At 39.7% G+C, this 15320-nt stretch overlaps 1 protein-coding gene across 3 annotated transcripts in view; it reads right to left on the bottom strand.

The window, feature by feature from the left end:
* LOC124595396 (NADP-dependent malic enzyme) overlaps positions 1-15320 on the bottom strand; it is a 68162-nt gene that overhangs the window by 41473 nt on the left and 11369 nt on the right. For all 3 annotated transcript variants that reach the window (XM_047134122.1, XM_047134123.1, XM_047134121.1), the window contains exon 3: positions 2100-2258. In XM_047134122.1, the coding sequence (XP_046990078.1) occupies positions 2100-2258 (159 nt within the window). The remainder of the gene's footprint in view (positions 1-2099; positions 2259-15320) is intronic.

Raw genomic sequence — 15320 nt, 5'->3', positions numbered from 1 at the left:
TGGAAAATGCTATCACAGCACACTGTTTAAATCCTATCACACCAAGCGTTTCAACCACAGGTCTTTTTCAGCCATTCCACGAAGCAATATACCAATATCATTCAGACATTCTGCAAACAGAAATAGTAACTGACTGCAGAGATGTGCGCAATAAAGTTTATGGGCTAAATCCGAATTCTATATATTAATTCTGTAAACTAGGTGACAAAAACGTGAGTTTTTACATTCTGATTGTTCTTGACACAAGAAATATTGCAACAAACTGGAAACTGGTGGTCCCTTGACTCTGAGACAAGGGCAGTTAGATAAAAGTAAAAAGAAAATACAAACTGTATAGATGGTATATGAAAGGAGATATCACTTAATCCATTTCAAGAGCAATATCAGGGTTAGTCTAAATGATTCATTGGGTTCATAACACTGTATATTGACATACAAAGGTTAGCGACACATGAAAAGATATACACACTCACCAAGTTCAAAAAGTCTGCCTCATTGCTCACATGCTTCGAGATGGCAGCCTGTGACAGCACTCTATAAGATGGCAGCAATGCTGGAGAAGAGCTTTTGTGTGTTAGGATATGCAAAATGTCCACTGGATATGAATATTCAGTGTGCATTCATACACAGGTACAGGTATACTGCACCTGGTAACCAGAACATTGTGCACTGGTTTCCACCAGATTTGTGATACTGGTGGCCTGTTTAAAAGGAAAGGCATCGCGTGACCACGTGTTACGGAGGAAATCCTACAGCACACGACACAGAGGTGCACAACACAGTTCTTTGGCACAGCCCACAAACTTCAATTATTCATGCAAGCTGTGAACTGGGCATTCCACAGAGAACAGTGTGGGACATTTTGCAGCAGTGTTTGCATTTCAAGCCTTACTGTTTGCAACTGTTACAACACGTGACTCCAGAGGATTATGCCCACCGACTGGGGTTTTGTACCTGAATGCAGCAACCTATAGAAGAAGAAGAAGAAGAAGAAGAAGATGATGATGATATTCAGTGACAACGAAATTTTCCGTCTATCGGGAAATGTGAATCATCACGATGTGAGAGTGTGGGGTATTGACTAGCCACAAGTCCGTGTGGAGTTGGATAGGGATTCACCAGACGTGAATGTCTTCCACGTCATACCCGAGACACAGATGTATGGCCCATTTTTCTTCATCAAGCAGATGGTAACAGGTTCCATGTACCCAGAAATGTTGTAGTTACTGTTGTTGCCACAACTATTGACTCCTCAATAGTCATATTTCAACGGGACAGAATCCATCTCACTATCGCCTCTGCCTTTCTCAACAGACAATTGCTACATTGCTGGACAGGGTGCTCTCACGCCTCATGGGGTCGGATCTCAAGCCATATGATTTCTTACTGTAGAGTTATGCTTAGGACAAAGTATGTGTATCCTTAATGTAAACAACACTGCAAGAACTGCATGAACCCATCACTGTTGCTGTGGCAGACAATGATAATGGTGTTAGTGAATGTACTGATGGAAATGGATTACCGCTTGGACGTGTGCTGGGTAACCAAGGGCACATGCACTAAATGTTTGTAAACTGAACCAGAAAATTTGTAAGAGTATCTATCTTTTCATATACCACCTGTTTTTGTATGTCATACATTTGTAAATAAACAGTGCTTTGAAACACGATGAGTCATTTACACTAACGCTGTCTAATGAGAAGGATTGGCTTTTGCAGACAATGGGACAGCTAACTGCGAATGCTCAAGATTGGACACCTTATTTTATCTACATTACTGTTCACACACAACCAGCCATTACTGACTCAGTAACAGGTAAACAGTCACTCTTTCTTTGTCTCAATGTTTATAATGGTCTTTTGCACTGGAAATTCACAAAATGCTAATTCTGTTATTTAACTTTATATTACAAAAAGAATACAAATCAAGTTTGTTTTCTTTCTGATGCACACAGAACTTCTATATTAAAAAGTAAATAGTTATTTCTTCTACGTACAAATCCATAGCAAATGATACTTACACATTATAACACAATAATGTTAACTGCACATAAAGATTGTCATACTATCTTAAAGAATTATTTTACAACATTTTCTCACCTGCAGTTCAATGAGGTACAAGTACTTGTTCAGATCTTCCTGGTATCGTTCTACACTAACTTTACAGAGTTCTAACTGCTCTTCCTGTGTTTTGAATCTTGGAGGCATCAGCCCATGAATTCCTAAGCGCTGTCTTTCAGCTAAGGTAAATGCTAAACCCTATAAAAATAAGCAGACCGAAATATTCGGTGAAAGGAATACTAGTAGGAGAATCTTCAGGTATGTGGGACAAGTGAAAGTATACACCAACATAGAGAAATAAACATTGGAAACTACTTATAAATACTACACTAACAACTATGATTAACACTAATATTCATTTTGACATTTGTGTCAAAGAATATATACCCACCAATGCTGCAACTGATCATGTCAACCAACACTTAGAAAAGCTAGCGGTCTCAAAAAATTGCTATTTCTTCCACTTACACTAGTCAGCTGCAGCAAGAAATAAATGTCTCAATAAAAGTAAATGTATTAAGGAGTCCATACCAATTAAAAACAAGAGACAGAACACAAAGGGTAAATTTCATCATTCAAAAACGATTGAACCAAAGCAGATAAACTTGGGTCTAAATAATTTGATTAATGCAACTGAGTTTAACATCTGAGACAACTATTAAAGTAAAACAAAAGAGAAAATTGTTTGTTGTATTAGGAGTAAACAAAGCCTTTGATGAGGTCAAAATTTCAAAATTATAATTCAAAACGAAAGGCTCTCAGTCACAAGAAATCCAATAATTTAAAAGGACAGTTAGGATTACTGGTTCCTTCTTTGTTGAAAGCGGTGCAAAAGTCCAGATTTTTGAGAAATTGGTTTTGCTAAAGTTTCGCATTCTAAGAAGCAAGGCACATGTTTTCACATGATAAAGAGAATCATTTCCAAGTAGTTGTCAATGTCAGTAGAATTCACCAACAGCCATTTACTTTAAGATATTATTTTAGTGTACTGTGAAGGCAACCAGTTTAGGCATTTCATTATGCCATCTTCAGGCCCCACACACATCTATCCAAATAATGATGGCCTTCACAATAAAATAAAATAACATCTTAAAGTACATGGGTGTTGGTGAATTCTACTGCCACTGACAATTACTTCAACTGTGCAAGTTGGTGACTTTTCCTCATATTGAAACATCATGTAATTCAGCCTTTGTCTGGCCACTACACGAGTCAATAGTCAAGATAAACTTTTCTCTCCCCACACGAAGCATCAGCAGACTACTAAGGAAGCTGATATATAATCTTGTTGGTATTACAGATTTTGATGATGTTATTACATTTGTATATTTTTGAGAATATTTGTTTATTGTTCGCTGAACTCAAGGGCCAAATTTACCAGATGCTTCTTGCAGACGAACAGGTACCTTGGGTAGTAATTTCTCAAACAGAATTAGAGAAAAATCTCTGCAGATGTCAAGTTTTCTTCTATAGTTTCTGCATAAAAAGTTCTCAGTTTACTTGCCACGTCAAATTTGGATAAAATCCCAAGCTTTCGATGACTATCTCCGCCATCTTCATCGGGGTAAAACTGACTGTCATGGACCGGTGAGGCTTCCGCTTTTATAAGCAGTGGACGGCTTCTCATTGGCTGGATGACGTCACGGTGAAACCGGCACGTACTGAGGTGGCTGCCTCTATATCCATAGATTTTGTTTGCGCGCTTTATCCAGCATTGCTTGCAGCGCCAGCCATCGCAACAGGCGGAGAACTGCGAGGAATGTAAGAAGTCTCCCTCTGCGCTCTTTCTTTGTCAATCGCGCGCTTCCATGCATTGCTGAGTGCATAACCGGAGTCTCTGTTGAAATTATTTTCACAGAGTCTAATTTCAACTGCTTCCCTGAAGAGTCCCAATAGTTTGAAGCATGAGCAAGTAGTCTTGTTTCATCGAATAAAATTTTATGTTTATTTAGCAAACTGTGCTCAGCCACCGCTGATTTTTCTAGGTACCTTATTTCAGGTGACGCTGATGTTCCACACAGCGATCGGCAACAGTTCTTATAGACTGGCCCAAATAATTTTTCCCACACTCTCAAGGAATGCTGTAAATTCCCAGTACTCTCAGGCCAAGATTATCTTTCATGAGTCGCAGCATTTCCTTAATCTTCCTGGGTGGCCGGAAGACTGGTCTGATTCCCTGCCGGCTCAGGACTCTGCCGATCTTGCTGGTCGTTGCACCACAGAATGGTAGCAGCGCGATGTGTTGGTCCTCTTGATCTGTTCAAACAGCGTCCTTCCTTGGTTTCTTCGCCAGAGTAGATCTGATATCACGATCGGAATATCCATTTTTTATGAACACCATTGTCAGATGGTTAATCTCGGAGCCGAGATGATCCTTGTCCGAAATAGTCCTTGCTCTGTGTACCAAGGTATTCAGCATAGCTCTCTTCTGAGATGGGTGGTAAAAACTATGCGTGCTTAGACATAAATCTGTATGCGTCAGTTTACTGTACACAGAACGTCCGAGACGTCCATCTGATTTTCGCTCCACCAGCACATCTAAGAAGGGTAACTTTCCATCATTCTTCACCTCCACTGTAAATCTTATGTTCTGATGTATACCATTCAAATGATCAACAAACTGCTGCAGTGCCTCACTGCCATGTGGCCACATTAAAAATGTGTCGTCAACATACCTGAAGAAGCAGGATGGACGTAAGGGAGCACTGTTCAACGCTTGTTCTTCAAAATCCTCCATGAAGAAGTTAGCTATGGCTGATGACAGTGGCGAACCCATGGCTGTTCCGTCAGTCATTTCATAATATTTTCCACCATACAAAAAATAGATGGTCGTCAAAGTGTGTCAAAATAATTTCAGTATTTCAGGAGAGAAATGAGCAGCCAACAGTTTTAACGTATCTTCCACTGGAACCTTTGTAAACAAAGAGACCACATCTAGGCTGATCATGATGTCATTCAGACCTATCCTTATCTGCTTTATAATGTCAACAAACGTTTTTGAGTTATTAATATGATGGCTACAGTGGCCAACTATAGGTGCTAATAATTTGGTTAAGTATTTTGCCAACCGATATGGAGGAGACCCAATAGCACCTAGTTGTTCTGGGAGGCCAGAGTTCTTCAGTAGCTCCCCTGTCTTCCTACTAAGTGCTGCTGTGGGCTCCCGTTTAAGAATGCAGTATGTGGCATCTTCCAATAATATGGCCACTTCCTTATGATAATTGGTAGCATTGAGGATCACTGTGGCATTCCCTTTGTCGGCTTTTTATGCAAGGACTGCATCGCGAAAGACTTCGTAGTCATTCTATAGTTGCTGTTTCTTTTTTCTTTTTTTTAAATAAATTTTGTTACTTTTGTTGAAGAATCCCATGCTTACATTTGAACTTCTTGACCCATCTTTCAGAGGCTTTAAATTCAAACTCTGTGAATTGCCCTGGTGCCAACAAGGCCTATTGCTGCAAACTCTGTGTAGTCACTTGTTGATCGCTTTCTTTAGCTTCCATAAAATGATCCTAAGACCAGGAATCGATGATTGCATACTTATCAAACTGATTTTTTAAATTTTTCTTACCATTTGGATATATATTCCTTTTTTAATTGGATGAAGCTTTTTATTTATTTAGTTGCAGTGTTCATAGATTTCACGTAGGATGAGATTTTGCAAAACTTACAACTTTTGTTTCATAATCCAGAGAGAGAGATATTCTGCCTCTCTTATTTTTGCCCTTCTGCTTCATATTCATCAGATGGGCTAGTATGTCAAATTTCTTTGAAATGTTCTGCAACACAGCTTTCCTTTTCATGAATGATTTGTCTGTCAATAACAAATATTTTTTTCAGCCAGTATGTCGACAGTACATGCATAAATTTCCTCACCCATCAACACCACTTCACGAGAAATTAGAGATTCCACTGCTATCAAATTATCATCAGTCAGAAGCCTATGTAATTAACAATCGCATCTTTCAACAGTAACTTCAACTTTTCACTGTGTGATGAGTTTTGAGACAATTTCATCTCCAACTTCTGATATATTCATGGTTTTCCTACTAACAGACATATTCACTTCAACAGTCCTTAACAATATAAACACTCCATCCTCAGCAATATTCCAGAAAGAACTAGCATGTGCATTTGAGTTTATCCAATACAACCAGTTAAAATGTAGAATATGGCAACATACTGTAACCTCTAAGTACTATTATTTCAATAGTGCTGATAGCTTCTTAGATGTTCTGAAACAGCTGCCTAACTAAAACAGATCGACAAATAAACTGTTCCATCAAATAAACACATTAAAAAAGTTCTAATGAACAACTTGCATCTGTTCATGTACAATAATAACTTAAAAAACAGCAATGACTTTTTAATGAGAACAGTACAGTGTTAATATTTAGATCTCCTCTAACAAATGGATTTAATATTACACAATATTAATTTTAGCTCCTTTCATTTGGTCTTTAACAGTTGCATCACATATAAAATAAAATAATTAATGATTTCATTTATGATCATTTTGATTATTCATTTTATTTAAAAATCCTTCTAATTATAAATAAAGAACAAAAAAATACTTTGGCAGAAGCTGGTGTGTGCGTGTGTAAAATGTTCACTACTTTTCTGACTACTTGATTCCAAGTGATCATAATTCTGCTATAATGCCTCTTTTGTAATAACCCACAATGTTGTTAATGTATACCAAGACACCTGTTTTAGTCTTTTGTGTAGCACGCAGAATAATAGTGGGATGAGCTACAATCAAAACCAACAAGAGATTTTGGGAGGCAAACACCCGGTGAAATAGCATTATTTTAATACTGCCAGAAAACAAATTTTTTTCAAGTACTTATTTACAGGGAAGACAACCTCTTCATCAAACAAAAATTTTTTTCTTGCAAGCAATTTTTGAGGTTAGGAAGTTTAACTAAATAGTGTAGAAAAAGGGTTCTATAAATCAAATACTCAACATAAAATACAAATCAACCTCCAGAAATTATCTCATCACACACAATTCTGTGAATATAATAATATCATAATCATATGGCACTTGCACTGTGCCGCAATTTATTGGTTCTCCACAACTACTGGAACAAACATAAACAACTAGATCTCCATAAATTTTAACTCTGATATTAAGAAAGCATCTGCAGTTGAACGAAAGCAACTTGGCAGCTAAGAAGTTCCCTTAAATAAAGCTGCAACATTAAGCATACTTTGCTCTCTACATACAGAACCTGTTCATTCAGAGGCCATAATGTGCAACACACTTCGAAAAATTTGCTCCTCTAATCATAATAATGCATCTGACAACTGCACGACTTTCTGAAGCACCTACACATCACAAGCTCATACACAGAAAGAAGGGATGTAACACTGTATTTCAATGCCCTGTAGTAAAAGACTGAACACTACTTTGGACTGAGTAAGGATGGGATGGAAAACTGGTCATGAACAGCCTCAAATGACATATCCCAGAATACATCAGCATTTTAAAGAAACTACGAAAAACCTGGTAAGGTTTTTGAATCCTCCTAGTACATTGTCCCAACCAATTTATCACCTTACCCACTGAAAAACTGCTGTAGTTCAGATGGAATGGCTGCACTGTTAGCTCTTCTGTTCAAAATGTTACATAAGGAGGGTGATCATAAAGTTCTCATTAAAAATGTATGTTTATAAGCTTCAAAATGGTTCAAATGGCTCTGAGCACTATGGGACTTAACTACTGAGGTCATTAGTCCCCTAGAACTTAGAACTACTTAAACCTAACTAACCTAAGGACATCACACACATCTATGCCCAAGGCAGGATTCGAACCTGCGACCGTAGCGGTCACGCGGTTCCAAACTGAAGCGCTTAGAACCGCACGGCCACACCGGCCGGCATGTTTATAAGCACTGTATACACTTATTGCCCCTCCATTCATTTCTTTACTGTCTCTGATGCAGCTCCGCATTTCTCATTTGTCGTTAGTACTAATCCTATGGGCACCAAATGATTTATAAGGTATTCTGAAAAGTATCTGTTTTGACCCATGACAACAACAACATGACTGGCATAAAACAGCCATCGAAATCAAATGTGCTTAAAATACATGCCATACCAAGAATTAAAATTATTCTCACAATGTCAAATAATTTTGGTTTGAAATGTACTCAAGCTAGTGTACAGTGTGTGTGTGTAACGTTACGTGCAAGTGAAGGTTCCATGCAAGATCACCTTTGGCTCAGGCTATTCTATGTTTACTCTTTGTTTTTCGTGATTTATCACTCTACTGTTTTGTTCGCTCTGTCTCTTTATCATCATCCTGCGTTACGGGTTATTTTAAAGCAAATAAAAGTGAGTTTTGTTAACCTACAACAGTTGGTTAACTAAGGGGTTAAATTCTACATACATTTGCACTCTGTAATGCACTGTGTCGCACTAAGTGCAGGCACATTAATTGCATCAAGCATCTTCTGCATTCCATGACAGCACAACTGTAGCCTACTGATTCTGCAGTATTACTACAATGGTAGATCAAGTACTGTGTCAGTTGTAGATACACCTTCTATTGTGATGATAAACAGCATCCTAGTAAAAGTACCATCACTCTGGCAGCAAAGCCCTATGCTATGGTTCGCACAATTGTAAAGCTAATTTGTCTTGGTGCAAGTCACTGCAGATCATACAAAATATAGTTATGCTGTGACAGCACTCGGTGAAGAAATAGCACTGGAAGTGCAGAATATTCTATCAACACCATCGAACATGGACAGACATCCAGTGATTAAGAACGTTCTAATCACATAACTTTTACACCTTAGGTGAAGAGACTGGAAAAACAACCTTGACTGAAGAGTTCAGAGACTGCACTCCATTGCAACTGCTGCACTGATTACTTTCGTTGGAAAGCAACACAGTAAGCAATGACATTCTGCAAAGCATTTGGCTATCATGCCAAGCCACCTGACGCGCAAAAGATTTTAATCATGTGTACCGGTGATCTACATGCACTAGCACAAACCACTGACCAACTATCTGAAATGTATCATCTGTGTGTGTTGCAGCAGTTAGCCCACATCTGCAGCCAGACAGCAACTACGCTGTGCTACAATCTCAGATCACCAAACTTACCACACAAGTAGCTGCCATGCAAACTCCGAACAACAGTTGCCAATCTGATCACAATCACTTGCACCTTCGGCTACAAAAGTATGTTGGTAACATCACCAATTTGGGTATGATGCACGTAGGTGTACCCACCTCGTGAGCAGTGAAACACAACAGGAACTCAGTGATGACGACCACTAACACTACAAATGGCAGCTGTCAATTGTTTATCACAAACCAAGGTAAGAAACTACAGTTGCTAATAAATAAAAGTGCAGATGTGTTGGTCTATCCATCCATCACCTCATAAATGTGATGCCAATGGCTCTACAACAGTTACATATGACTGAATTAAACCTAGGCCTACAATGCAGGCTTGGGTGGTAGTTTGTTGTGCAGACATCACACGTACCATACTAGGAGCAGGTTCGCTATCATTTTATCAAGTTATGCATGACTTCTGCCATCGACAACTGCTTGACACTAGTACAGGACTAGTAGGTCATGTGGATGAAGCTGGCATCCAGGTGATAACTTGAGATTCTCAGTTTATCAAACTTTTGAAGCAGTTCACCCAAGTTCATGTGTCAAGCTTCCATATTGGCTCCTGTGCAGCACCCCACAGTGCATTACATTTTGACTACGCCCAGTACCAAATCATTTAATGTTGCAGAAACTGAAAGCAGTTACACAGTAATACACATCCATGCTAGAACAGGGGATCTGCCATTAATCAAATAGTAGTTGGGCATTTCCCCTCTATGCAATACAGAATAAAAACAAATGACTACATTGCTTGTGGAGACTATCAACTGCTAAATGCAAGACAGATTTCAGACCGGTATCCTATACCACACATTGAGAATTTCACATCAAATGTCAGTGGTAAGAACATAATCTCTATGTTTGACTTCGTTAGAGCTTTTCATCAGATACCTGTGGCACCAGACGACTTTCCCAAGACAGCTGTATGCATGCCTTTGGGGTTGTTAGAGTTCACACTCCCCTTGGATTTAGTGGTAAGCTGGCCCATTGTACAGTCCGTCAAAAATTGAACACAGATCAAGCATAAAAGTAGAAAGGAGGAGGACTGAACAGTGGAAAAAAGAAGCAAAAGAGAAACAGTGAATGGTCCAAGTTCTACCCAAGTACCACATGTTATGCCTCTTGTGTTCAATTTTGGAAGTTTTGACTCTTGAATTCATTCTTTGCAACATAGTTCACACCCACTTCTTTGTTGTTTACATTTCTGTGAGAGGTCTATGCATCATCTTGCCTGCTCTCACTGTTCATCACATTTACTTTCAACGATAATACATTCTTACCATGTGACTCATATCATGTGATGAATAGTGAGAGCAGACGAGATGCCGCATAGTGCTCTCACAGAAATGAAAACAACAAATAAGTGGGTGTGAACAATGTTATACAGAATGAATTCAAGAGACAAAATTTCCGAAATAGAATACAAGAGGCATAACATGTGGTACCTGTGTAGAACAAATAAGAGGTATATACATCTGGAGATCCCTTCATTACACGTCGCTGATGCAAATGGACATTATACCATGACACAATCTGGATACAGCGAACAAACGCATCAATGACCAGATGGACATTCCATAATTTTGAGAAAAAATAAATAAAATAAAAATATGGGGCATGAGGGAGATTTGAACCCAGACCTCCCCCTTTGTAATCTACCATGATGACCACACTACCACAACATGGAGGAGGAGATTAGTGTTTAACGTCCCGTCGACAACGAGGTCATTAGAGACGGAGCGCAAGCTCGGGTGAGGGAAGGATGGGGAAGGAAATCGGCCGTGCCTTTCAAAGGAACCATCCCGGCATTTGCCTGAAGCGATTTAGGGAAATCAAGGAAAACCTAAATCAGGATGGCCGGAGACGGGATTGAACCGTCGTCCTCCCGAATGAGAGTCCAGTGTACTACCACAACATGATAAACATTAACGTCACTCAATATTGCACATATTAAAGTTATACTGTTCACTGTTTCTATTTCACTTCTTTTTCCCACAGTTCAGTACAACTTCTTCCTATTTTCGTGCTTCATCTGTGTTCAGTTTCTGACACGCCAACTTACCACTAAACCTGAAAGGGTTGTGATGGGGAGATTCCCCGATCATATGCGCCAAAGATTTATGGACAAGGTTACACGTGACTTGCATTATCGCTATATACATACAAACGATGTTTGGGGCACATAATGCTCACAAGCTGTGCATCTGTCGCACCTAAAACTCTTTGTCCACTTAAATGTGGATGGCCTCATTGTTAATCTGCCCTAATGCATCTTTGGAGCAGCAGAAGTTCAATTCTTAGCTATACCACTAATGCTCATGGAATTCAGCCATCAGAAGAAAAGTCAGAAGCAATAATTAGTTTACCACTACTTACAACAATCAAGGAATTATGACGCTTCACTTCCTCAGTGTAAGAAACTTTTATCATCACTTTGTCCGTAATTACGCTCTCCTAGCTGGCCACTGAACAAATTCTTACAATGCTTATCAAGACCACAGGATAAACTTCAGTGGAATCCAGAAGCTGAAACGTCATTTTCAGGTTTAAAGACTGCCATTGCTGAAGCAGCACTCTTGGTGCAACCAGAACTGCAAATGCACCTTGCACTGATGGCTGATGCATCTGCCTCTACAATCTGTGCTGCACTACAACGACACATGAATGGACTCTGGCAACCCTCGCAGCAAAACTGGTCAACACACAACTGTGAGCTGCATCCATCAAGAAGTTCCTACCCATGTTTGAAGGACAGCAGTTTATTTTGGTAATGGATCAAAAGCCACTAATATATGCCTATTGACAGCGTCCACAGAACGATTCGCCACGATAGCTTCGACATCTTGATTCCATGGTCAATTTACTACCATCAATCTGTCACATCAGCAAAACAATCTGACAATATATTACATAATTTGTTGATGCAACCATCAAGCATGCAACTCTGCCACATCGAGCACCGCCGTCAGCTCTCCAGCTATATTCTGATGTTGCCAATAATAGAACATAGCTATTAGTGACTGCCAGGTTCCCACCAACAGGCCATTACCTTGCTGCACGACATGTCACACCCAGGGGAAAGAACCACAACAAACAAGGAGAAGTGAGCATTCGTCTAACCACATATGGACAGGGATTGAAAGCAATTTGCATGACAATGCATGGCCTGTCAATGCAATAAAATTAGCAGACATGTCAGGACACCACTGGGAAGCTTCCTCTTTCCAAATCTATGACTTTAACACTTCCATAGAGATCTCATGTGACCTCTCCCCCTATCGGAAGAATACGCTTATTGCCTCACAGTTATAAATTATACAAGCTGGGCTGAAGTATTTCCGATAATCGATATAACCACTGAAACTGTCACGACCGCATTATTTCATGGGTGGATTGCCCATTCAGCATACCCCTGCGGATCACGGAGATTGTTTGAATCCTGAATGTTCAAAGCATCACTCTTACTTGGCATGAAGTGAATGAGGACTATAGCATACCATCTATTGGCAAACAGATTAGTTGAGCATGTACACCATCAGCTCAAAGCTTCGTTGCATTGCCATGATTTGCAATAGGGGACAGAGACACTACCTATCATTCTCTTAGGTCTACAAACGTTCCTGAAACAAGACCACCAAGCATCTACAGCAGAGCTTGTGTATGGTCAGCCTATCCATCTTCCCAGTGTACAAAATGAATCTGTTGACAATAAGAGTTTGCAGACAACTTGCGTACAACAAGCTAAGTGACTGTCACTATGGTTTTATCCAACATGAACGGTGTGCTAGGTGCTCCAGCCACCCTATGATGGACCATACCACGTGGTTAGCAGGCATGACAAAACATTCGCCATTGACATAATGGGCACACTGACTGCTATAAATGTCAATGGACACAAGCCAGCCTTCCATATAACCACCACAGATCATAAGCCAGCTGCACCCACCACAGGCATGACAAGCGCAACTGCCATCCAACACACAGTGGAGAAGCCACAATGGTCATTAGAGCCCATCACTACAAAACCAGCAATACGCGACCTGTTGTCACCCAATCCAAATCAAGCGTAGTGTTCAACAAAAATTATAAGTGACACTGAGGGGGGGGGGGGGGGGGGGGGGGGGGGGGGGGGGGGAGTAGTGAAGTGTAAGCAAGCTAGTGTACAGTGTATGTGTGTATGATGTTGTGCTACGTGCAAGTGAATGTTCTGTGCAAGATTGTCTTTGGCTCAGCACATGATCTATGTTTACTCTCTGTTTTCCGTTATATTTCACTCTGTTGTTTTGTGCGGTCTGCCACTTTAATGTCACCTTGTGTCACAGGTTATGTTAAAGCTAATAAAATGAGTTTTGCTAAATTGCAACAGGCTCAACAACTTACAACCAAACCACCACCTTTCAATAACCTAGGCCTCAGGCTATTAGTATGCCACCACAACAAGGCATTCCCCACTCAAACATTAAAGCTGCAGACAATTAAAATATCATCATCATCAGTTACCTGCTATATTAGCAGGTCCTTTGCCTCTCCATTTTCTGCGATCCATTGCTTCCTTCTTAAGGCTGCTGTATGTTGTACCGTCCATCATGTCATCCAGTATCTGGAATCTCTTCCTTCCTCGCTTCCTTCTCCCTTCTACATAACCTTCTAAAACTGTTTTTATCAGTCCGTCATTCTTTCTTAATATATGCCCAATCCAATTTCTTTTTCTTCTCTTTATTACATCTAGTAACTGTCTTTTCTCTCCCACTCTTCTCAGTACCTCTTCATTTTTTACTCTGTCCATCCAACTTATGCTTTCCATCTTCCGCCATGTCCAGATCTCAAAAGCCTCCAGCCTTTCTCTGTCTTTTTTCCTCATAGTCCATGTTTCAGTGCCATATAGAAGAACACTCCATACAAGACATTTTATGAGTCTCTTTCTGAGTTCTCTGTCCAGACCGCTGCAGAAGATTCTCCTCTTCTTATAAAACGCCTCTTTTGCCATTGCTATCCTTGTTTTAATTTCTGTGGTGCACTTCCAGTCGGTGTCTATCCCGCTTCCAAGATACTTAAAATTTTGCACCTGTTCTAGTGTTTCTCCATTCAGCACAATTTTTATTTCATTATTTCCTCCTATTGCCAATACTTTTGTTTTATTTGTGTTAATTTTCATTCCATATTTTTTTCCGTTAGTTGCAATGGTGTCCACCAAATCCTGTAATTCTTTTTCCCCTGTGGCTAGAAGGACCATGTCATCAGCAAATCTCAAGCACCCTACTCTTCTTCCTCCAATTTCTACTCCTTTGTCATCTAATGAGCATTGGTCAATCATATTTTCCAAGTACAGGTTGAAAAGAGTAGGTGATGAACAGCATCCTTGTCTTAATCCTTTCCCTAGTCTGATCCAGTTTGTACTTTCTCCTCTCACTTTAACTGAAACTTTTTGATTAAGGTACAATGAGTTTATAAGTCGTCTTGTTTTCCAGTCCACTCTCTTTTCCCTCATAATAGTCGCCAGCTTGTCCCAAACCACATTGTCAAATGCCTTTTATAAATCGATGAAACACATATATAGGTCTCTTAATTTTTCAATAAACCTTTCTCCCAAGATTAGTAGGAGCCCTATTGCATCTCTGGTGCCCGTATTCCATCTAAAGCCAAACTGCTCCTCGCCGAGATTCTCCTCTATTACTTTTTCAAGTCTTTTATTAATTATTCTTAACATCACTTTGGCTGCATGTGAAATGAGGCTGATTGTCCTGTGCTCGCTGCATTTCTTGGTTCCTTGTTTTTTCGGTAATGGAATCATTACTGTTGTCAAAAAGTCCTCAGGCCATTCACCACTGTCATATATTTTATTACATAACCTCAATATTTCTCTTATTCCATTGTGCTTCAAGCATTTTAGTATTTCTCCCGGTATTGCATCTGTACCTACTGCTTTGCCATTTTTCATTGCAGCAATGGCAGACTTTACTTCTTCCATTATGATGGTCGGTCCTTTCTCTTCATCACTTACACTGTTGTGTGATTCAACTTCCAGAGTTTCTGGTTTGCTATTTGTGTCATATAGCTCTTTTATATATTCTTCCCATCTCTGGAGGACATCGTCACGATCTTTGTACACTACCTCTTCGTCTT

The sequence above is a fragment of the Schistocerca americana genome, chromosome 2 (genome assembly GCF_021461395.2).
Source record: "Schistocerca americana isolate TAMUIC-IGC-003095 chromosome 2, iqSchAmer2.1, whole genome shotgun sequence".
NCBI lineage: Eukaryota > Metazoa > Arthropoda > Insecta > Orthoptera > Acrididae > Schistocerca > Schistocerca americana.
This window is presented reverse-complemented; position numbering and strand designations above follow the sequence as displayed.